Below are 22,857 nucleotides of genomic sequence, written 5' to 3' on the forward strand. Positions count from 1 at the left end.
TATCTTTATGATGCTCCTCCTGTGTTCCAGCATTGTTGAATTTCCCTCTAAGCAACTCTCCTGGGCTGAATTCTGCGGAGTCTCTCTGGTATGTGTTACTCTGTTGCCCGCCATGACATTTCAGCTGAACTCCCTCCCTCGCTCCCTCCCTGCCATCCTGTCCATGCTGACTCATGGTCATCCTATAGGATAGAGTAGAACTGCCCTTGTGGTTTCTGAACTGGCAAATCTTTCTAAGAGTAGAAAACCTCATCTTTCTTTCAAAGACTGGCTGGTGTGTTCAAATCCCCAACCTTTCAGGTAGCAGCCTCATACACAGCCCACTACACCACCCTGGCTCCAGCCTTGGTGGATAGGTTACCAAGCATAATACCCTTAAAATCTCAAACACATTGCTGTCAATCAGGTTGATTCCAACGCTGAGTGGCCCTGTAGGAAAGAGTAAAAATTTCCTTTCAGGAAATCTTTCCTAAAGCAGAAAGCCTTTCTTTCTCCTGAAGAACATCTAGTAAGTTTTATATGTTGGATCTTCCTAAAGCAGAAAGCCTTTCTTTCTCCTGAAGAGCATCTAGTAAGTTTTATATGTTGGATCTTAAATTCTAAGCTTTAAATTTGAGAAGGAATAAGGTTTACAGTTATGATAGGTGGGCTTGTTGTGCCAACATGGCCAATGAACACATGTGAGATTGGTTGGAGGGCGGAGAGATAAATGGCTTGGCTAGCCTCGCCTCGCTCTCTCTTGCTCTTTGATCATCGGATGAGTGTGCAGCTGCCTTGCTTGTTCTGTGTCTCCATTTGTAAGCTACACTATCTGTGGGATGCCTACCCATGGGCTGTGTTGCTGTAACTTGAGGTCCCTTCAAGATCTGCTTCACCATGCTACTGGAAGGTACATCTCTTGAGCTGAGGACTGTCAGACCCTATTATCTGGCTTACTGTTGATGACCTGCTTGCTGTTTGCTTTCTGTGACTGGACTGCCTGAATTGCTCCACGGTGGCCCTCAAGACTTGAAGGACTGCCGGTGTACTAGCTGTTTCATGGAAGTGAGTTTACCTTCAAACCTTTAAGACCCCAGATGCTATATCTTTTGATAGCCAGGCACCATCAGCTTTCTTCACCACATTTGCTTATGCACACATTGTCTTGAATGATCATGTCGGGAAGGTGTGCATCATTCCATGACCTTTTGAAGTTCCCTTGTATTTATAAAATACAGATTCTGCTTGCATTTTTATAAACCCTGCAACATGCAGATTACAAAACTTTGAAGAAAGTGAGAAAGATTTGATCAGCCCTTGCTGATGAAGGACTTGCTGATCAAGGAATGCAGCCTTCGGTATGGATTGCAAGTCAATGTACAGAAAACCAAAATCCTCACAACTGGACCCCTAAGTAATATCATGATAAAAAGAGATAAGTGTGATAAGAGTTGTATGAGCCCCTAGTAAAATGTTTTTTAAAAGAGAGAGATAAGATGGAGTTTGTCAATGATTTCATCTTGCTTGGGTCCACAGTCAAGAAATCACATATTGCATTGGGCAAATGGCTGCACAAGACTAGGGTGCACCTGACCCAAGTCATGGCATTTTCATTTGCCTCATATAAATATGAAAGTTGGACAATGTATAAGGAAGACTAAAGAAGAATCAGTGCGTTTGAATTAGGATATTGGCAGTGAATATTGAAAGTACATGTACTGCCAGTAGAACAAATAAATCTCTCTTGGGAGAAATACAACCAGAATATTCCTTAGAAGCAAGTATGGTCAGACTTTGTCTCACATATTTTGGACATGTTATCAGGAAAGAGATGTCCCTGGAGAAGGACGTCATGCTTGGTAAGTAGAAGGGTGGAAAAAAAGAGGAAGACCTGCAATAAGATGGACTAACATGGTGGTTGAAACAATGGGTTCAAACATGAGAACAATGGTGAGGATGGTGCAGGACTGGGCAGTGCTTCGTTCTGTTGTACGTGGGGTCACTATGAGTGACAAATTCCATGGCACCGAACAGCAACAACCAGACAGAGTGCATTACTATTACACCTCTAGCCAACGGAGGTAGGTGTGTGTGTGTGTGAGAGAGAGAGAGACAGTCAGTCTGAGGGACTTACCTAGGAGGGTCCTTGATGGAAATTGGGGTGCTAGAGTTGCATAGTTATGAATCATACCCTGAGTGTCTTGGTCAGAAGGCCCCAAATCAATCTTGTAAACTTTTCTGTCCAACATAATGTACGTGTCCTTATCGTGGTCCCATTTCTGCTTCTGTCATCCATCTTGATACATTGATCTGCCACCAATAATGCCTTTGTGACAGTTTCCCTTCTGCTTCATGCCCCATTTAAGGACTGGCTTTCTGAAAATCTTTGAGCAACATAATGGCCTCGTGTCAATGGTTTTCCTCATTGGATGATTTGTCTTGTCTTTGTCCTGCTTACAACTTAATAACTGTGTCCTATAAATTATATTTGTAGTGGGGGTTTCTTTCAAACTGTTAGCCTTGCAGGTAGCAGCCCAGAGGTAACACACTACACCTCCAGGGCTCATTGGGGTCAGTACAAGGGAGGGGTTGTTTGCAGCTCTCACCCTAGGGGGACAGCTTGTCATTTGGACAGGTCCTAGGGGGACAGCTTGTCATTTGCAGACACAGGCCTGCTTCACCCCCTTACCCACCCAAACTAACCTTTGCCCTGGGATGTGGCCAGCAGGCCATGGGGCTGGACAGGGCCATGGATACCAAGCATACCATTCTGGAATGAGTGCCAGTTCCCTATTGCTCCTGCCTGCTTCTGAGGGGCTGGCTTTCACAGCAGCTGTTCTGCAGCCAGCTATGTCCTCAGAGGGGACCCCTCCCTTAAGATGAGGGGGGGGGGGTGACAGGAGACCTCTGTCTTGCAGAACTTCAGTCACAACAGATGACTTTTGTCATGCCCTAGCCTCTGTCCAGCTCTTGTATTTGCTCATGCTGATCCCTAGGCCAAGGGTGCCCTTCCCTCATTTCTGACTGATGAATCCTATTTATTCTTCAGCCCTGCTCAAATTTCATCTCTTCCTGGAAAGTATCCCTATAGCCTGAAAGAGCTCCCTCTGACCCCGCACTCTCATCTTGACCTCTATTGTCATTTAGGGCATGTGGGACTCATGCAAACATTCATTCCCTCACTGCTTGCAAGTCGATTCAACTCCTGGGGAAAGAGTGAAGCTGCCCCTTGTGGGGTTTCTGAGGCTGTACTGCTGGTGGGTTCAAACAGCTGATAGTTGGCAGTTGGGTTTGCAGCCCGACTTGTAACCCACTCTGCCATCCAGGCTCCTATACAAACCCCAGACAGATGCAGTGTGGATCAGAGACTGAGCCTGGCAGTCAAGGAACGAAGTTTGATTCCTGGATCAACCATACATTAGCTCTAATCCTGCACAGGTGTGTGGCTTTCCTAAATCCCTTTGTACAATGAGGAAATAAAATAGGGTACTTAAGAAAATTAAATGAGACCATGCTCATTAAGCCATTAGCATGGTGACTTACACATATTAATTAGTCAAAGCTCTGCATTAGAGCTTAAATTCTAATGCACTTGGTTTGTAGAACGCTGTGGTTTGCAGGAGGAGCCTTCACTCCATTTTGAATCATTTTGACTTCAGTCTCCGTTTGAGTTCTCTCTGACAATTCACCAGCACTGTGGCAGCTTTGGCCCCAGGAAACTTGTCTCTCATGGTTTACAGAGATGTGTGTCATTTAGATATTGGGGTACCATAGATATGACTCAGGGATGCACCATCATGAGTCACAGCCCAACAGTCAAGCAGCCAAGTGGTCGAGGGGCCCTAGGACCAATCCTGTAGGCTTCTCTCATGTGTAATTGTGTGTGCAGCCCAATCACGGTCCTCTCCCTGCTTTGGTAGTCCTGCCTGCTACAGTGACGACTTGATCTGCCACTCATCATGCCATGTGATCATTTCCTTTGTTTTCTATTGTCTATGATTAGCCACATGGTCATGAATTCACTGGGCATTTCCTGCTGATGATTTTCCTCATCTGGATTGATCTATGTTTTTGTTCTGTTGAGGGTTCATAAAGAAGTCTCTATAACATATGGTTGGATTTAGGGTCTTTTTCCCCATGAGAACAACTTCTCAGTAAGCATTAGCTATTACTTTGTCTTCCTCACTCCTTCATTATAGTTATCTCAAATGAGGAACCGGACCAGATCAACATCTGGAGGTGGAACTTTATCAGATCACCTCTCGGGTTCCAGGTTTGGTCAGGCTTCCTCTGAAGAGGAACAACCACAGCCATGATGTTGGCTCTGACTCTTGGAGACTATGGGACAGAGCAGAATCGCTTCTGGGTTCCTGAGGCTGTGAATCTTTACAGGAACAGACAACCTCGTCTTTCTCCTGTGGATTCACCCTGCTGACCTTGTAGTTCGCAGCCCAACACATCACCCAGTACACCACCTACGAGGAGCAGACACATTGAAGAGACTGGAATTTCTGAGACTCCAAGAGAGAAATGAGTGCAGAGCCTGTGCTTGTTGGTCAGAAAGGATGCAGAGGCAACGAGGGAGCAAACTGTGATTCATTGCCTTGCTCATCAACTGACCCGATAACCGTGAACCCGCTTCCTTCCCAGGACCTAGGAGCTAGAGGAACATTCCCCTTTTAGTGGGTCATTTCAATGTTTCTGTTACTTTCAGCCAAAAGAGCCTTGATTTTCTCATACTCCAAAACTTAACCGAGGTCCCCATTACCTAAGTTACAGGCCCAGAGCTGTGGCTTCTTAGAGTTCAGATCTTGAGTCAAGAGATTCCTGGAGTAGCTCCCAGAGTTCAGAAGAACCAGCATCCACCTCACTTTTGTTCCAGGGCAGGGAGCAGAGTTCATGTGCCCACTTGATCCCCATCCAGAAATAACGGTAATGATTATTACCAGTAGTTAAGTCTATTCTGAATCATGCCAAGTCCATGTGTGTCAGAGCTAAACTGTGGTCCACAGGGCTTTCTATGGCTGATTGTTCAGAAGCAGAGAGCCAGGAATTATAACTGAGGGGCCCTTGGTGGGTTCAAATTGCCAACTTTCTGGTTAGTCGCAAGGTGCTAACCATTGGTACCCAGGGACTCCAAATGATGATAGCAATCATTATTCATCCTGTATCAGACACCAGGTTAAATAAGATAATTATTTCCAGTCCTCAAAACAGCCCTTGAGTTGATTTTAAATATTGTTACTACTATCTAATAACTTAAATTTACATGCAAGATGAAAACTAGCATAAAGTCCTTATCTATAAACTTCACTTTAATTGCTCACTGCCACCCAGTCCACTGTGACTCAGAGACACCTGAAAGGACAGAGCAGAATTGCCGCAGTGGGTTTCTGAGTCTCTGAATGTTTATGGGTGGAGAAAGCCTCCTCTTTCTTTGGTGCAGCGGCTGGTAACCTTGTATAACCCACTAGCCCACTAGGGGTCCTAGATTTTGAATAGGAAGGCACAATATTGTCAAACAAAATTATTAAAATAAATATAAGTGTTATTAGGCATTGCCAATAAACTGCAACTGTTGTATTTATAGAAAACAAGACAAAGACGAAACAAGACACACACAAAAATGACCCATTGTGTCAGATATTCCTATTAGCATTCCCCACTGTGCAGGTAGGGGTGTGCAGAGGGTGAAAGATGTTTCCCAAGGTTACAATGAAGTTCACCAGGAGAACCAATGCAAGCCAACTACTCAAACTTGGATTCCAGTACCCCTGATCCTAGGCAGCCCCTTCACCAAAATGGTAGCCCATGAGTGGGCAGAAAGTGATCTTGTCCCTTTTAAAAATATTCATGGCATTAAAAAAAAAATCCCCAAACAGAAAACCTCATGGCTGGACCCAGAATTGATGCTTACTCAAAGTGTGAGGCATGAGTGAATGATTTACTGAGTGACTTTGAAGATAGCGGTTTAAAAGATAGTCAGCGCCTCCCCAACCACGGAGAGGCCTGTAATTCAATACTCTGCACTTACCCCTGCTGCCAGCAACCGTCCCTACCTCCAGACCCAGAAGCTAGTCTAATGGCATTAACCATCCCAGCCAGGCAGGATGCCATTAAAAGCCTCATTCTAGCCACTGCACCCCCCACCCTGGCTCTTGGCTCTGGGCCCTGGGCTGGGAGAGTGGTCTGGTTGTTTACCAGGAATTTGGACCTTCTTCAGAGAAGAGCACAGATGACCTATTAGTCTAATTCAAGCACTTAGCAAGGAATGACTGTACCATTCACACCCCCAGCCTCAGGCTAATGGAGCCAAAGCAAATGGAGAGGCAATGACTGCCCAGAGATCTTCCTGGGAGGGGAAGCAGGGGAAGGTCGACCCAGTGCCCCACTGGAGTCTGCAGGGAGGCAGTGTGGCTGAGCCTTTCCCGGGGGCAGGGCTGGTTAAGGGGATGAAAGAATTGCACGGGAAGAAGCTCACCTGTTCTATTCACCACTCAGGCAGCTCCTCTGCACACCCCCAGTCACCAGCTCACTGCCCGAAAACTGGGCTCCGAGAAAATGAAGACTCCTAAATCGTCACTTAGATGCTTGGCTTCTAGCAGCCCTACAGGACTAAGTTGAACTGCCCCCTCTGGTTTCCAAGGCTGTGGTGTTTGGAAGCATATGGCGACATCTTTCTGGCAGGGTTCGAATCACGCCTTCGGTGGGTGAGCTGCCAACCACTGTGCCACTGGGATGCCTTGATTCTTCAGTCGGTGGCTGGTGAAATAAGCCATGGTGCAGTCACCCAAGTCCACGTATGCTGCTGGTAAAAGGGATGCGGTCCACTCCTGGATCCTGGAGGATGTCTGTGCCTTTCACTTTGACATGTCCTCTCTCCCGGGTGCCCCCAAACCAAAAACCAAATTTGTTTCCCTTGAGTGGATTCTAACTCCTAGCAACCCTACAGGATGGAGCGGAATTGCCCCCAGAGAGCTTCCAAGCTGTCATCTGTACAGAAGCAGACTGCTGCATCTTTCTCCTACAGAGGTTGCTGGGTTCAAGCCACTGACCTTTGGGTTTAGCAGCTGAACGCTTAACCACTGCACCACCAGGGCTCCTCTGGCGTAAAGTCACAGATTTTTATGTGCATAGGTGCCAGGGGAATGGTTTGGAAGATGGAGTAGCATTGTGCAGGAATTTCAAAAATCTTTGGTTTCTTCTTTAGAATTATCTGTATTAGATAAATTCTCTACCAAAAACTGCAATGCTGAACCCTTCTGAATTTCTACTGTGTGTCTAGCACAATGCTTTTACATGATGATGGCAGTTCTATGCCGTTTCTTGTGTCTAGCACAATGCTTTTACATGATGATGACAGTTCTATGCCGTTTCACGTTACAGATGTCAATTTTGGCCCCGACCAGAGAAGTTAAGCCAAAGTCAAATAGCTATCAAACCCAAACCAGACTCTGCCATAGAGTCGATTCCTTTTCACAGCCACCCTATGGGACAGGGTAGAACCGCCCCTGTGCGTTTCTGAGACTCTACCTCTGGGTGGGAATAGAGAGCTCCATCTTGCTCCCAAAGGCCTATGGCTAGTGGCTGGCAAAGTCAAGTGTTATCGGAGGATTAAATGAATAAATGCATTAAAGTACTTGGCACACAGTAGATGCTCAAGGAATGGGGCTTAACACTTTAACCATGTTGCACTGTATCTATTAACTAGGTTGTCTATTTCCCTGACCTATGTTTCTGTATGAAAGATTTGAAAACAGAGTCTGGATCTTACTTTTGGAATCCCCTATGCACAGCACTGCACCTTACAAAGATGGAGCTCAACAGATGCCTACTTACTGGACAAATGTCCTGAGCTAGACACAGACTCTTCCAAGTGCTTTGCATGGGGAGGCGTTTCCTTATCACAACAGACAGGTCTACAAGTTCCCTGAGATCAAGGATAAGTCTGTCCTTTGCTCTGGTCCCTGTTACGGACTGCAGCAGACCAGTAACACACATCCAAGAAAACCGAACTCACTGTGACCCAACAGGGCAGGGCAGAACTGCCTCTGTGAGTTTCTGAGACGTTACTGTTAACAGGAGTAGAAAGCCCCATCGTTTTCCTCTTGAAGTAGCTGATGGTTTCAAACTGCTGGCACTGCCATTAGCAATGCTATTCATAACCCACTAGGCCGCCAGGGCTCCTGGGAACACACACACACATAGGTACTTAACAAATGCTGTGCGTGCCTGACGGGCCTCCTCTCAGCTGCTGTGGCAGGCATTGCATGCTGTCCCAGAAAGGATTAGAGCTGGAGCAGATCTCAGGTCTCATGGAAACCACTTTCCTGCCATTTCCATGTCAAGTACACACAGAGGTGGAGATTTACCCAAAGTCACCCAACAGTTGGTGGCTGGGTTGCTATGTCCCCTGATCATCTACCCTTTTGTCGGCAGCACTCCTAGTTCTTTATTAATTCCAAGGCAAGAGAATGGGAGGGGGAAAAACCAAAATGTTTAATCAAGATCCAAGAGCCTTGGGAACTTTGGGGGAAGTAGCAGGAATAAAGCAGGGCTCAGAAGGCCTGCTCCCTGTTGCTCGAATGCTCTGGTGGGTTCCTGGGTAGGTAGTGCAGGCAGAAGGTTCCCACTCCTTCTTCCCACGAGGAGGAGATGAGGAGGGAGGCCCTGGAGCTTTGCTCCAGCCCTCCTCATTATAGCAAATGTCTTCCTGGGCTGCCTGAGAACACCCAGTTCTGTCTGCCTGCGGTGCATGAGAAAGTGGCTGATTGGTTACATGGCAAGATGTTTCCCTCTAGGGGACCCGAGCGGACAGGAGGAAGCGACCAAGACAGACTTTGACAGAGCTGGTCACAACTACTGGATGTGGCTAAGTGACAGTGTCACCACATCATGACGAGGGGCAGCTTGAGTTGCAGGTGGAGACAGGATGAAGGTGTGAGAACCCAGCCAACCAGGATCGCGGGGTCCATAACCCCTAGCTTTTCCATGGCTTCATCGAGAGTCAACTGGCCCTCCAGGGTGGGATCAGGGTTGCCACACAGGGCACTGCATTGCTTTCCTGGGGCTGTCTTTTCCACACCCCTCGTAGGCTATAGATCAGGCTGGGGCTGCTGGAGGGAAGAGGGCCCCCAGGAAGTCCGGCTACCACAATCTCAGGAGCAGAGTCAAGGTAAGTGTGCAGGAGACTAGAGAGAACATCCGGGGCTGTGGTCTCTGAGCAGGGTTTTCATTCTGTGGAAGAAACGGAATGTAGTTAGCCGAGCGGACCCTCCATCTCTACACACTTTACCCCGCTCAGTCTCAATCAAGACCTGCCCCATCCCCTGAGCTATCCATCAGTGGTTTATCGTATTAGAGACAAGGCTCTCACCACCCTCCATCCCCGCGTCTGCCTGGTCTGGGCTTTCTCCTGCTGGTCTGGCCAAGGTGTGAGGGGTGGAATAGAGAGGGCCCTACCTGGTGCTCCAGCACAGAAAAGCTAGAGTCTGACTGCTGCTGGAAAAGTTGTCTGTGAAACTGCATCTTTGCTGCAATGGCCTCACCTGAGGAGAGGAGAAGGGAAGAGATGGGAGGGAGACGGTCACTGGAGATTTCTGAGTCTCAAGGAAGGAAAGGGGCCCTCGGAGTGGCAGTTGAGGATGGGGACAAGCAAGCAGAATTGTCTCGTTCTTTTTGCTCGTCCCTTGGGTTGGACAGTATCCTGGGCCCCACATGAGTTGAACAGGCAGCCTGAAGGTATGGAAAAGGTCACTTTAAAAAATTATCAAGGGTTCATGAGGGGGGATACATGAGGAGGGAGAGGGAAAAATGAGCTGATACCAAGAGCTTGAGTTGAAAGCAAATGTGTTGAAAATGATGATGGCAACAAATGTACACAGGGGATGGATGAATGGATTGTGATAAGAGTTGTAAGAGCCCCCAAAAAAATGACTTTTAAAAAAATGTGAAACGAAAGGTCCAGATCGGGGACCATAAAAGTCTATACTGAGGAAGGAGCGGATTTGTCTGCAAGAGGTTGACATCCTCCCCAGCCCCTTTGGTCTGGGGATCCAGCCACGGAAGAGGTGGCCCACACTCACTGAGGCAGGGATTGCGGGAGAAAGACCTTTCCTGCCGCTCACACTCCTCCTGCAGGTTGCCACTGCCTCGGCAGGTGCAGCTTAAGGCGACACTGGTGTTGATACTGCTGACAAAGTTGGGCGTCATGGCAGTGCCTGTAGGGTGAAGAGGGTGGCTTTTTAGGGACCTGTCCAAACCACAGCTTCCATCCCTATCCTCTCTCACCCGCCTCAGTACTCCTTCCTCCCAGGTTCAGCCTCCAGAGAATTCTCACACCCTAGGGTTGGCCAAGATGTGGGTTTCCTCCGCGTGTCCCCCAGTCTCACCAATGAGCCCTGTGTATGCTCGCAGACATCTGGACTGCTCTGTTGGACAGGACTTCATGGCATGCAAAGGATGGCAGTGAGTCTGAAAATCGGCCAAACGTGACCTGGAAGAAAGAGAATGTCAAGAGTCACCATTGAACGTCTGGTCTACAGCCTTCACCTTCGCTGCCCTTCAGGATGGCCTGCCCATGTACATCCTCCTCTGCCTTCAAAACCTGGCTGGCCCAGGCCTCCTCCTTGGGGAAGCCAGCCCTGCCAGAATAAATGTCCTATCCTGCCAGCTCCCACACATATCTTCCTGAATTTGGGCTCCGCTATCCCTTATGAGGGAACCCTGGTGGTATAGTGGTTACACGTTGGGCTGCTTAGTGCAAGGACAAGTTCAAAACCACCAGCTATTTCTTGAGACTTTGTATTCTCTTAAAGAGTTACAGTCTCAGAAACCCACAGGGGCAGTTTTGCCTTGTCCGATAGAGTTTCAGAATCGACTTGATGGGTGTGTACAGTTTTGGCTTTTGATTCTTGAATGCTGTAAACCATGCAGCAGGAAATATCAGTCTTGTTCATCAATTGTTATGCACATCTGTAATTATCACTTTGGCTGTGTTGCTACAAACACCACTGCTAGCTCATACGTTATGAGGACTTTTAAGGTGTTTGACCCACATTCTGAGCAAATTTGAAATTCTGACCTGGCTTTCCCTTGCCCTCTCAGGAGTAGACAGCCTCATCTTTCTCCCGGAGGGTGGCTGGTCCTCTCGAACTGCTGATCTTAATGGTTGCAGCCCAAAGAATCTATAATCCACTAATTCACAAGGGCCTTAAAGACCCTAAAAACCCAACAACAGAGGAATGACTTATAAGTGACGATTTTGCTTGCAATGGAATAGAATGTGGGCATTTAAAAATGAAGCTCTTAACATACAATACATGACAAAAGAAGCACTGCTATTTACTGAAGGTGCCCAGGGGCCCACAATGGTGAAAGCACTTGGCCACTAAGGTAAAGGTTGTTAGTTTGAATCTCCAAGCCACCCTGCATGATATAGATGTGGCAGCCTGCTTTTGTAAAGTTGAAGCCACGTGTCCCCTCGAATCCTACTTCTAGAGACCACGTGGCACCGGGTAAAACTGCCAAAGGGGTTCCCGAAGCTGTAAATCTTCATTAAGGCAGACGCCACACAGTCCTCTCACATCGTGCCTGGACCACCCTTTTGGTTAGACGCTGAGAGATTTAACTGCTGCATCACCAGGGCTCCTTCTGTAAATAGTAGTGCTTGTGTGCACTTTGAGAACAGTAAGTGATGATCCATGTCTTATGGGGTTTCTAGGAGTCAACACCCGAGCCATAGCCAGGATTACTGTGGACTGAGCACTGCCTCTGCCCCAGGAAGGAAAGCACTTTACAAAGTCTCTTTGGTCGGAGCAGCTTTACAGAGTCTCAGTTGACTCTCGCCGAGCGCCATAAGGTCTGCATTGGTATCCGTTTAGGATGTTAAATGATGGGCTCTAAACGATGTGCCCCAGGTCCCATACACCCAGTATTTAAAGTCACCTCTGATGTGAGTCTTTACCAGTACTCCAAACTGCCTCCCGGGAAATATGCTCATAAAATAGATAACACGGGGATGGGGTGAGGGAGGGTGGGGGGTAGTGGTGGTGGTGGTGGTGGTGGTGGTGGTGGTGGTGGTGGTGGTGGTGGTGTGTGTGTGTGTGTGTGTGTGTAAGCAAGATACAAATGCAGTCCCAAAAGAAACCCTGGTGAATAAGCCCACATGGAAGAAGCACACCGGCCAGTGCGATCACGAGGTGCCCAAGGGACCAGGTATAAGGCATCATGCAAAAAAAAAAAAAGATATAAGTGTGTGTATGCATGTGTATATATGTGTATATGTATATATGTATGTATATATGTATATATATATCATATTAAATGAAGGGGGAAGTGCATTGTGGAGACCCAAGGCCCAAGTGTCGACCAATGGAGATCCCCTCATAGAGGGGTTTAGGAGAGGAGATGGGTTAATTAGGGTGTGAGGTAGTATCGATGAAGAACACAGCTTTCCCCCAGATCCTGGATGCTTCCTCCCCCCAACTACCATGATCCGAATTCTACCTTGCAGGGCTGGATAGGACAGAGGCTGTGCACTGGTACATATGAGGGTTGGAGATACAGGGAATCCAGGGTGGATGATACCTCCAGGACCAAGGGCGTGAGGGACGATGCTGGGAGAGTGGAGGGTGAGTGGGTTGGAAAGGGGGAACTGATTACAAGGAGCCACATGTGACCTCTTCCCTGGGAGAGGGACAGCAGAGAAGGGGGGAAGGGAGACCCCGAATAGGGCAAGATATGACAAAATAACGAGGTATAAATTACCAAGGGCATATGAGGGAGGGGGGAAAAGGGAGGGAGGGGGGGAAAAAAAGAGAGGACCTGATGCAAGGGGCTTAAGTGAAGAGCAAATGCCTTGAGAATGATTGGGACAGGGAATGTATGGGTGTGCTTTATACAACTGATGTATGTATATGTATGGATTGTGGTAAGAGTTGTTGGAGTCCCTAATAAAATGTAAATGAAGAAAAGAGGAGAAAAAAATGATTAGGGCAAAGACTGTACAGATGTGCTTTATACAATTGATGTATGTATATGTATGAACTGTGAAAAGAATTGTATCAGCCCCAATAATTTGTTAAAAAATAAAAAATAATTTAAAAAAAAAATGAAAAAAAAAAAAAAGAAAATCCATTAAAAAAAAAAAAAAAAAAAAAAGAATGTGGGCATTTAAAAATGAAGCTCTTAACATACAATACATGACAAAAGAAGCACTGCTATTTACTGAAGGTGCCCAGGGGCCCACAATGGTGAAAGCACTTGGCCACTAAGGTAAAGGTTGTTAGTTTGAATCTCCAAGCCACCCTGCATGATATAGATGTGGCAGCCTGCTTTTGTAAAGTTGAAGCCACGTGTCCCCTCGAATCCTACTTCTAGAGACCACGTGGCACCGGGTAAAACTGCCAAAGGGGTTCCCGAAGCTGTAAATCTTCATTAAGGCAGACGCCACACAGTCCTCTCACATCGTGCCTGGACCACCCTTTTGGTTAGACGCTGAGAGATTTAACTGCTGCATCACCAGGGCTCCTTCTGTAAATAGTAGTGCTTGTGTGCACTTTGAGAACAGTAAGTGATGATCCATGTCTTATGGGGTTTCTAGGAGTCAACACCCGAGCCATAGCCAGGATTACTGTGGACTGAGCACTGCCTCTGCCCCAGGAAGGAAAGCACTTTACAAAGTCTCTTTGGTCGGAGCAGCTTTACAGAGTCTCAGTTGACTCTCGCCGAGCGCCATAAGGTCTGCATTGGTATCCGTTTAGGATGTTAAATGATGGGCTCTAAACGATGTGCCCCAGGTCCCATACACCCAGTATTTAAAGTCACCTCTGATGTGAGTCTTTACCAGTACTCCAAACTGCCTCCCGGGAAATATGCTCATAAAATAGATAACACGGGGATGGGGTGAGGGAGGGTGGGGGGTAGTGGTGGTGGTGGTGGTGGTGGTGGTGGTGGTGGTGGTGGTGGTGGTGGTGGTGGTGGTGTGTGTGTGTGTGTGTGTGTGTAAGCAAGATACAAATGCAGTCCCAAAAGAAACCCTGGTGAATAAGCCCACATGGAAGAAGCACACCGGCCAGTGCGATCACGAGGTGCCCAAGGGACCAGGTATAAGGCATCATGCAAAAAAAAAAAAGATATAAGTGTGTGTATGCATGTGTATATATGTGTATATGTATATATGTATGTATATATGTATATATATATCATATTAAATGAAGGGGGAAGTGCATTGTGGAGACCCAAGGCCCAAGTGTCGACCAATGGAGATCCCCTCATAGAGGGGTTTAGGAGAGGAGATGGGTTAATTAGGGTGTGAGGTAGTATCGATGAAGAACACAGCTTTCCCCCGGATCCTGGATGCTTCCTCCCCCCAACTACCATGATCTGAATTCTACCTTGCAGGGCTGGATAGGACAGAGGTTGTACACTGGTGCATATGAGGGTTGGAGGTACAGGGAATCCAGAGTGGATGATACCTTCAGGACCAAGGGTGTGAGGGACGATGCTGGGAGAGTGGAGGGTGAGTGGGTTGGAAAGGGGGAACTGATTACAAGGATCCACATGTGACCTCTTCCCTGGGAGAGGGACAGCAGAGAAGGGGGGAAGGGAGACTCCGGATAGGGCAAGATATGACAAAACAACGATGTATAAATTACCAAGGGCATATGAGGGAGGGGGGAATGGGGAGGGAGGGGGGGAAAAAAGGAGGACCTGATGCAAGGGGCTTAAGTGGAGAGCAAATGCCTTGAGAATGATTGGGGCAGGGAATGTATGGATGTGCTTTATACAATTGATGTATGTATATGTATGGATTGTGGTAAGAGTTGTATGAGTCCCTAATAAAATGTAAAAGAAGAAAAGAGAAAAAAATGATTAGGGCAAAGACTGTACAGATGTGCTTTATACAATTGATGTATGTATATGCATGAACTGTGAAAAGAATTGTATGAGCCCCAATAAATTGTTAAAATTAAAAAAAAAAAAAGAAACCCTGGTGAGAAGAGTCGTTCAGGGTGCAGTGTAGTAACAGTGTAACATACAACTCCCCCCACCCCCACCCCACTATCATGATCCTAATTCTACCCTACAAATCTGGCTAGACCAGAGGATGTACACTGGTACAGATAGGAACTGGAAACACAGGGAATCCAGGGCAGATGATCTCTTCAGGACCGGTGGTGCGAGTGGCATACCAGAAGGGTAGAAAGGGAGAACCGATTACAAGGGTCTACATATAACCTCCTCTCTGGGGGATGGGCAACAGAAAAGTGGGTGAAAGGAGATGTCGAACAGTGTAAATTATCAAGGGTTCATGATGGGGGGGGGGGAGGAAAAATGAGGAGCTGATACCAAAGGCTCAAGTAGACAGCAAATGTTTTGAGAATGATGATGGCAACAAATGTACAAATGTGCTTGACACAATGAATATATGTATGGATTGTGATAAGAGTTGTACAAGCCCCCAATAAAATAATTAAACAAAAAGAAAAGAAAGAGAAGGCTTTCTTGTCCTGGGAAGATTTAAAGCCCAGGAAGCCCTAGGGAGGCAGATCTAGTGGATCACGATGAAGCTGTAGAGGGACTACGAGGCTGGAAACCCGAAAAGACCTGCCCGCCCCCACCCGCAAAGTCCAGTCAATTATCTCCAGGTGATGGAATTTTGTGTGCTAATGTCTGTGTGTTTTTGTTTTTTCGGAAGTGTTTCCATACTGGGGAGGGGAGAAGGGGAATCCCAGGTGGCTTCCCCAGGGAAGAAAACACACCGTGCCTGCGGGGAGGTGGGGACAGACCCAGTCGCGCAAGAGCAGCTCCTCCCCCGCCCGCCGCCCGCGCACCTGCAGAGAGGCTCCGCGAGGCAGGTGTGGCGCAGCTGCAGGCAGTTGGGGACCGCCGAGGGCAGCGCGCAGGCCGGCGCGATGGTGTGGCGGCGGCGCTCCCCGCAGCTGCGGTCCCCCGGGGCGCACGGGCACAGCAGCAGGGCCTGCGCCAGGGGCTCGGGCGCCTTCTCGAAGAAGGCCCGCAGCTGCCGGCGGCACTCGGGGCGCTGGCAGCGGGAGCCGGAGCACGCCTCCCCGTAGGCCTTGCGGAGCCGCTCACACTTTTCGTTCAGCGTGCACAGCATGGCCAGCTTGAGGCAGAGGTTTGAGTCTGGGGGGAGAAGGTCACCGAGTCACCGGGCTGTGCTCTCCCTGCACCCCTGCATCCGGGCCTCCCTGAGCACCCCAAGTTAACAATGAAGGCTGTGGGGGGCGGGGGCTAGGCAGAAGGAACTCCAATACAGCCCCTCCGACCACAGAGCTGTACCCTCTGCCCAAAAAACGACCTCCAGGATTCTTGGGACTCCCCCACCCCAGCCTACTTAGCTTAACAAGGTGGTTGTGTTTTGTTTATATGTGCTATATGCATTTATCTAGATCTGATGTAAACACCCACCTCATGCCCAGGAAACAGTTTAAAAAAGAAATAAACATGAAGAGCCATTTATGAAGAAGTCAAGCATCCTGAAAATCCCAATAATGGAACCCATTTCCCTGGTCCAGAGACCCTCTGGCGAGAGTCCTAAGCTGAGAGGCCCTGCAGCTAAGGAAGGCACCTTCCGAAATGTGCCAAACAGTTGCCACCAAGTGAGGTCTTGTTTTTGCTTAGTTGTTTTTAGTTTGCGCCTGTCTGGCTTTGGGGTTTTCTTCTGTTCCCATCTGATATCACCTGTCTGTCTTGCTGTGGCTCATGCCTCCATGTTCACTACACTCCACGTCTGGGGAAATGATGGCAGGAGTTTTTTTCTAACAGAATATTCCAGCAACCAAAACAAGACGCTGTGAAACAGGATAGTACTGATCGCTTGGAACTAAGAGTTTGTGGTGATCTCTGTTTTTTTCCTCTCTCAGAATTTTAATTCTAATATACAAGACTGTATGACAACAACAGTAAGACTGTCCAACAAAGCTCAAATCTTTCTCAAAATGTGTGTGTTCCTTCTCAATTAACAGCCTTACTTTTCTGAAAAAAAAAAAAAAGAGAGAGAGAGAGAGAGCACGAGTCTTTGCCAGATTGATGGATCTCCACCCAGAGTATGCTTGTGTGGAGTCACATACTCACATACTTTCTCATTATTTTCTCTGCCCACCACCTCACCCAGCCCATTAGATTGGCTGGAAACAATTTCCTAGTCTTCAGGGACGAAACTACTTTCCTGGCTGCCTTGAATGAGAGTAAATACTCCATTTCAGTACATTTTTCTGAAACTGCTGCCCTCGTGCCACTCCCAGCACACCCTTTGGAGGGACTCGCCTTTCGGAACCAAAGAGCCCTAATGGGCTCTCTCCGAAGGCCTCCCTAATAGTCCTAGCTCTTGGATGGCTCTTGTAGTCCTTGTGTCACGCTAACGAAATGATTCTTTCCTCACTTAGCAGGCTAAGGATTGTTGCTTGACAAGCCCCATGGCTTGAGCTTCCCACCAGACATCCTTCCCTTGGCGTCCAGACCCAGCCTCCCATTACCCAGTCTGGGCTTGCCCTCCACATCTGGTTTGAGCATGCTCAGCTTGCTGACATTCATTTTCCAGGGTTTGCTGGTCACTGCGTCTTCGTAGGGGGAGACATCCAGCTCATAGTCACCTAGAGACATGGGGGAGAGAACACCAGAATCCTGAGGACCAGGGTGGGGGTTGGAGCAAGAGGGGCTGAGGTCACTGGGCCAGACCTAAGTCCTGTGGAAAAAAAAAAAAGCTTAAGTTCTACCCAACTAGCTATAAACTGTGCAGAGATTAGGAAAAAGCAGGGGCTATGTGCTCCCATTAAGATTTATAACTTCCGAAACCCTATAGGGCAAGGGTGGGCAATGTCGGGCCCATAGGCGGTATAAGGCCCCTGAAATCATCAATCCCAGCCAACATCACACACCTCACCAAAGAGAAGCAGGTCCAGCCATCACATTAGGGGCGAGCTAATGAAATGTTTCACCAGTTTGGCCTGAGAATGATATTATAAATATCCAAAAGGCCCTTGGCAGGGAAAAGGGTTCCCTACCCCTCTATCGAGGGTCACTATCAGTGAGAATAGACTCAATGGTAGTGGGTTTCTTCCATGGGTTAGAGGCCTAGGCTGTACATGATGAATACGATAGCTCAATGATAAGAATAATTCTTTTAAACTGCCATTTGTTGGGCACACTGGGTGCTGGGCACTATGGTGTAAGTAACAGATCTCATATGTGAGGAGACTTCAAACGTTTGTGGAAAATTTCCCTTCTCTTTCAGTTCCATTTTCCATGAACTTTTTAAAGCACTCTCCTATAGGAGAGTAAGTTACTATAAGGTTCGCGGGGACTTTCTGGGCCAGTTAAACTCAAGGCAGAGAAGTCAGCTCAGGTGGTGGCAACTGGTTTGGGGGTTTTCTTTGGGGAAGGAATTAAAAGGGGGAATCTGAATATATTTTCTCAAAGGACACAGGATGGTCGCAGGGTTTATTAGGAAGAGTTTTTGAACAGAAACGGGTGAAGGGAGACAGCAGACGATATGAAAATAATAATTTATAATTTATCAAATGTTCATGAGGGTGGGAGGGTGGGGAGGAAGGAAAAAATGAGGGGTTGATACCAAGAGCTCAAGCAGAAAGAAAATGTTTTGAGGAGCTGATACCAAGGGCTCAAATAGAAAGAAAATATTTTGAAAAGGATGATGGCAACAGATGTACCAATGTGCTGACACGATGGATGGATGGATTGTGAGAAGAGCTGTAAGAGCCCCAGTAATATGATTTTTAAAACCTAGAAGCAACACTGATTAATGCTTAATGCAGACCTTTGAAAATGAAAATTACTCTAATCGGTGTCCTTTTTAATAAAGTATGTACTTAATTTTTTTTTAAGGAAGAGGTTTTAAGAAAATGGAAAACTGTATCGGTGAGGAAAAGACATGGGAAGCTGCATGCATGGCAGGTTTGCCCGTCAGAACAATGTACCTGCTCACTAGCCGCCGACAGCGAGAGCTGTCCGGTGAGAGCTGCATTCCGAAACCGTACCCTCTCCACCCTCCACCCGCTTCAGACTTCTTGCCCTTTTTAGACTTCTTTTTGTCGCGAAAACGCAAGGAATATTTTAAGGAACATAACGTGAGTCTCTTTAGGCTGCCCAAACTACCATTTTGATATCGTGTGAATCAAAGAGCACAGTATCCTTCAGGGAAGGGTCAGAGAGATGGAAACGCCGCATTCAGAAGATCGGCTTCAAATGGAAGATTCGTCTCTCCTGAAGGGTTTAAAGACCCAAAGCCCTGGAGGAAAGGAGCAGTGGGTCTCCGTGGTACATCTCAATCTCCTCAGCTCGCTTCCTCTCCTCCCTCACTCCTGGCTTTATTTACCCACCCAGTACCTGTACAGCCGTTTACTCCCTACTCCAGGCATTGCCTGCCACAGCTCCTCCGATCCTGCTCTGAGTGCCCTTGCTGACTCTTGCCCCCAGTTCCACTCTCCATGTCCCAGGGCATCCTAACCCTCAGCTTCCAAATGTCTTCCAAGTCCTGACCCAGCTACGAGAGTAGCTCCCACCAGGCCTCCTGTGTCCAGTGTTTTCTGGCAGAAAAGATAATGGGCATTATGGTGATTTAACTATGAATTGTATATTAAAACAAAACCCTCACCGCCATCAAGTCCGTGCTGACTCAGAGCACCCCGCTGTGGGTTTCCAAGACTGTAATCGTCTGTAAGAGTAGAAAGTCCAGTCTTTCTCCCACAGAGCTGCTGGTGGTTTCAAACTGCCGACCATGCGGATCGCAGCCCAACACTAACCAATACACCACCAGGGTTCCTTTGGATTTTAAGGGGACTGCAATCATAATATGATGTTCACACAACATCTAAATAAGAGCACCTTGTTTTACAGATCATGGATGTCAAATGATGCATACTTATGTATACATAGTCAACATATCTCATCTTGTGTATATAAATATATTACATACACACATATTTCCACGTCTACCAAGTCGATTCTGACTCATAGCAACCCTATATAGTGTTTCCCAAGCTGTAATTTTTAAAGTATTTTACTGGGGGTTCTTACAGCTCTTACAACAATCCATACATCAATTGTATCAAGCACATTTGCCAGCTATAAGGTTTCATAGGTCCTGACAACCTCATCTTTTCCCCACAAAGTGGTTTCTGAGTTTGAACAGCTGACCTTGTAGTTAGCAGCCTAGTGTCTATCCCCTATTATCAATGGGATACATATTTATATTTGTATACGTGTGTGTTTATACTAGGGTTGGAGTTATGTCCCCCAAAATGTATGTTATAAATCCTAACCTCTATGCTTCTATGCTTGTGGTTATAGACCCATTTGAGAATAGACTGTCTTTGTTATAATAAATGAGGCAGGATTAGGATAGAGTGTATCTTGAGATATAAAATAGATCAACCCAGCAGGCTAACCAACACGGTAGGTGCGCACTACATATTGGTGATTAAATCTTGCCGGGATATCTCCCAGTAAGTCTTTGTAAAGGCAAAAGGATTATGGATGAGATAGGGCAAACAGGGGAACTGAGTTGGATCCTTGGAAGTCCTCAAGAGAAAAGGAGTTTGGTAAAAAGATATGGGAGAGTTCAGAAAGAGATGCCATTAAGATTGGAGCAGAAAGTACGTGACAAAGAGAGCAGTAAATTGTACTGTCGTTTTCAATTGTTTGCTACCCATTTCAGAAGAGCATTATTCCCCACCTCCCTATCCCACTCATGTCAATCTTAGCCACGTGACTTGCTCTGGCATGAGAACTGTGAGCTGAAATGACAAAAGTCACATGGCTCTCTACTGCTCTCCTCCCTCTACCAGCCTGGATTCCAAAATGCAGAAGATGGACAGAGCAGACATGAAGCCAACTTGTGGAAGCTGACGGCAGATGTGTAACATGAGCAAGAAATAAATTTTTGTTGTTGCTATCCAGTGATTTGGGAGTTGCTTGTTACTATAGCATAACCTATAAAATTCTTATTAGTAACATACATGATACATTAGTAACATACATGATATATATAGCAGCGGTTTTCGACCTGTGGGTTGTGACCCTTCAGGGGTCGAACGACCCTTTCACAGGGGTCGCCCAATTCAAAACAGTAGCAAAATGACCATTATGAAGTAGCAACAAAATTCATTTTATGGCTGGGGGGTCACCACCACATGAGGAACTGTCTGAAAGGATGGTGGCGTGAGGAAGGTGAGAACCACGAATTTATAGTGTGAGCCACTGGCTTTGGAACTGGGCAGCGAGCAGTGAAGAAACTATGACTGGCAGCTAGAAAAGCAGTCTGCACATCAGATTTACAAGGAGCAAATCAAAGCATTGCTGTTACTATTTTGTATTCTTGTGAGAGAAGCAGTATTGTATCTGGAAGTGTTTCCTCATGCAAACAAAGGAATAACATAGGCGCTGTGCTAAGAAGAACATTTGATCAACTGAAGTTAGATTTGAACTGTACCTAATTCTTTCCATATACACACAAATTCAACTTAAAGACAGATTTAGGACCAGAACTGGTTAGTAAGATGGGAGCTGTCTGTAGTGGCATTTGGTAAAATTGTTCCCTGCAATAACTTGGAAGGAAAGTGATGTTACTACATGAGCTTGTATTTTAAGGCGAAGAAGCTGAAACTCAGGCTACTAGCATGGCTTCCTTGCTATCGTCTGCATTTGACAATGGGCTACATGAAACATCTAAGCTCAGAAAAGAACTGGTCTGTTTGCAGGTACAGGGGAAAGAGAGAATCCAGTAACTCCAGGGATTGACAAGCGCAGCTATTTCTCATATTCAAAAGGTAAGAGATACACTTTGAAATTGCTTTGAATGATAACAATGATAACTCAGCCTTGGGACAAAAACAAAGATCCAGTCAAGTGTATGGCTATGATACTTTCTTAGAGGCTTCCCAGTTGATTAAGATGGCACCCAATAAATCCTTCCAGTTGGATCCAAATGCAAAAGGGTAAAAACAAAATGAAAACATGGCCTCTCCCACAGAAGCTGCCCAAAGGCAGAGCACTTCCAACAGGTCTAGAAAGAGACGTCTATCCTGAAAAGAATTGTGAGCAAGGCTACCGGCAGCACAAGAGGTGCCAGCGTCAAAGCAAGGTATTGGGAAGGAGCTGTACTGCTAGACAGTCCACTAGCCCGGATTACAGGAGGCCCTAACTGTGGGGGCCTTTCAATGCTCAGCCTTCCTCAGGCAGGAAGCGGCTGGAATATTTCTCACTTCCCAAGGAGGCTGTAGTGTCCAATGCCCTCTTCAGATGTGGCCAAAGGGAATAATGGAAAAAGAAGGACCCCCCAGAGGGCTTGGCCCAAGAGTCCCGGGAACGATGGCAAGAGCACGACTTGCGTGGAGCAGAAATGGGGTTTTATTAAGAAAATGAGAGACGAAGCTTGTTGTTCTCTCAGGAAAAGAGCGTTGGCAACGTTCGTCAAGTGGAATTTCAGACTTGCTACAAACCAGTGCTTGTTGCCTGTTTGCCATTCTTCCCCTTTCTAACCAGGAGCGTTATTTGTGGTCATCCTGTCCCTGTTCTATTATTGAAGGAGTCCTGGTGAGACAAAAGGTCAAGTGTTTGGCTGCTGACCGCAAGGTCTGAGGTTCAAACCCACCATCTGCTCCACAGAAGAAAGATGAAGCCATCTGTTCCCATAAAGATTTACAGTCTCTGAAACTCTCTAGGAGTCTGCTCTGTCCTGTAGGGTCTCTGTGAATTGGAATGGACTCCACCGCCGTTGGTTAGTAACAGAGTTCGTGAGTTCCATTGTTATATATTGAGTATGTGTGGAAGGCAGGTGACTTGTCTTTTTAGTTCATAGATCAAGAGGAGCCACTTTCAGAGTATCTGAGATCC

General features: G+C 46.9%; 1 protein-coding gene across 1 annotated transcript in view; it reads right to left on the reverse strand.

The window, feature by feature from the left end:
• Positions 1-5,597: 5,597 nt before the first annotated feature.
• The window catches only part of GFRA3 (GDNF family receptor alpha 3), a 37,784-nt gene continuing 20,524 nt past the window's right edge, over positions 5,598-22,857 (reverse strand). Inside the window, exons 3-8 of the mRNA XM_075541617.1 lie at positions 17,481-17,597; positions 15,816-16,128; positions 10,371-10,474; positions 10,065-10,199; positions 9,442-9,527; positions 5,598-9,216 (exon numbers count right to left, since the gene is read on the reverse strand). Of these exons, the coding sequence (XP_075397732.1) occupies positions 9,127-9,216; positions 9,442-9,527; positions 10,065-10,199; positions 10,371-10,474; positions 15,816-16,128; positions 17,481-17,597 (845 nt within the window). The 3' untranslated portion in view covers positions 5,598-9,126. The remainder of the gene's footprint in view (positions 9,217-9,441; positions 9,528-10,064; positions 10,200-10,370; positions 10,475-15,815; positions 16,129-17,480; positions 17,598-22,857) is intronic.

Source organism: Tenrec ecaudatus, chromosome 2 (genome assembly GCF_050624435.1).
Source record: "Tenrec ecaudatus isolate mTenEca1 chromosome 2, mTenEca1.hap1, whole genome shotgun sequence".
NCBI classification, from domain to species: domain Eukaryota; kingdom Metazoa; phylum Chordata; class Mammalia; order Afrosoricida; family Tenrecidae; genus Tenrec; species Tenrec ecaudatus.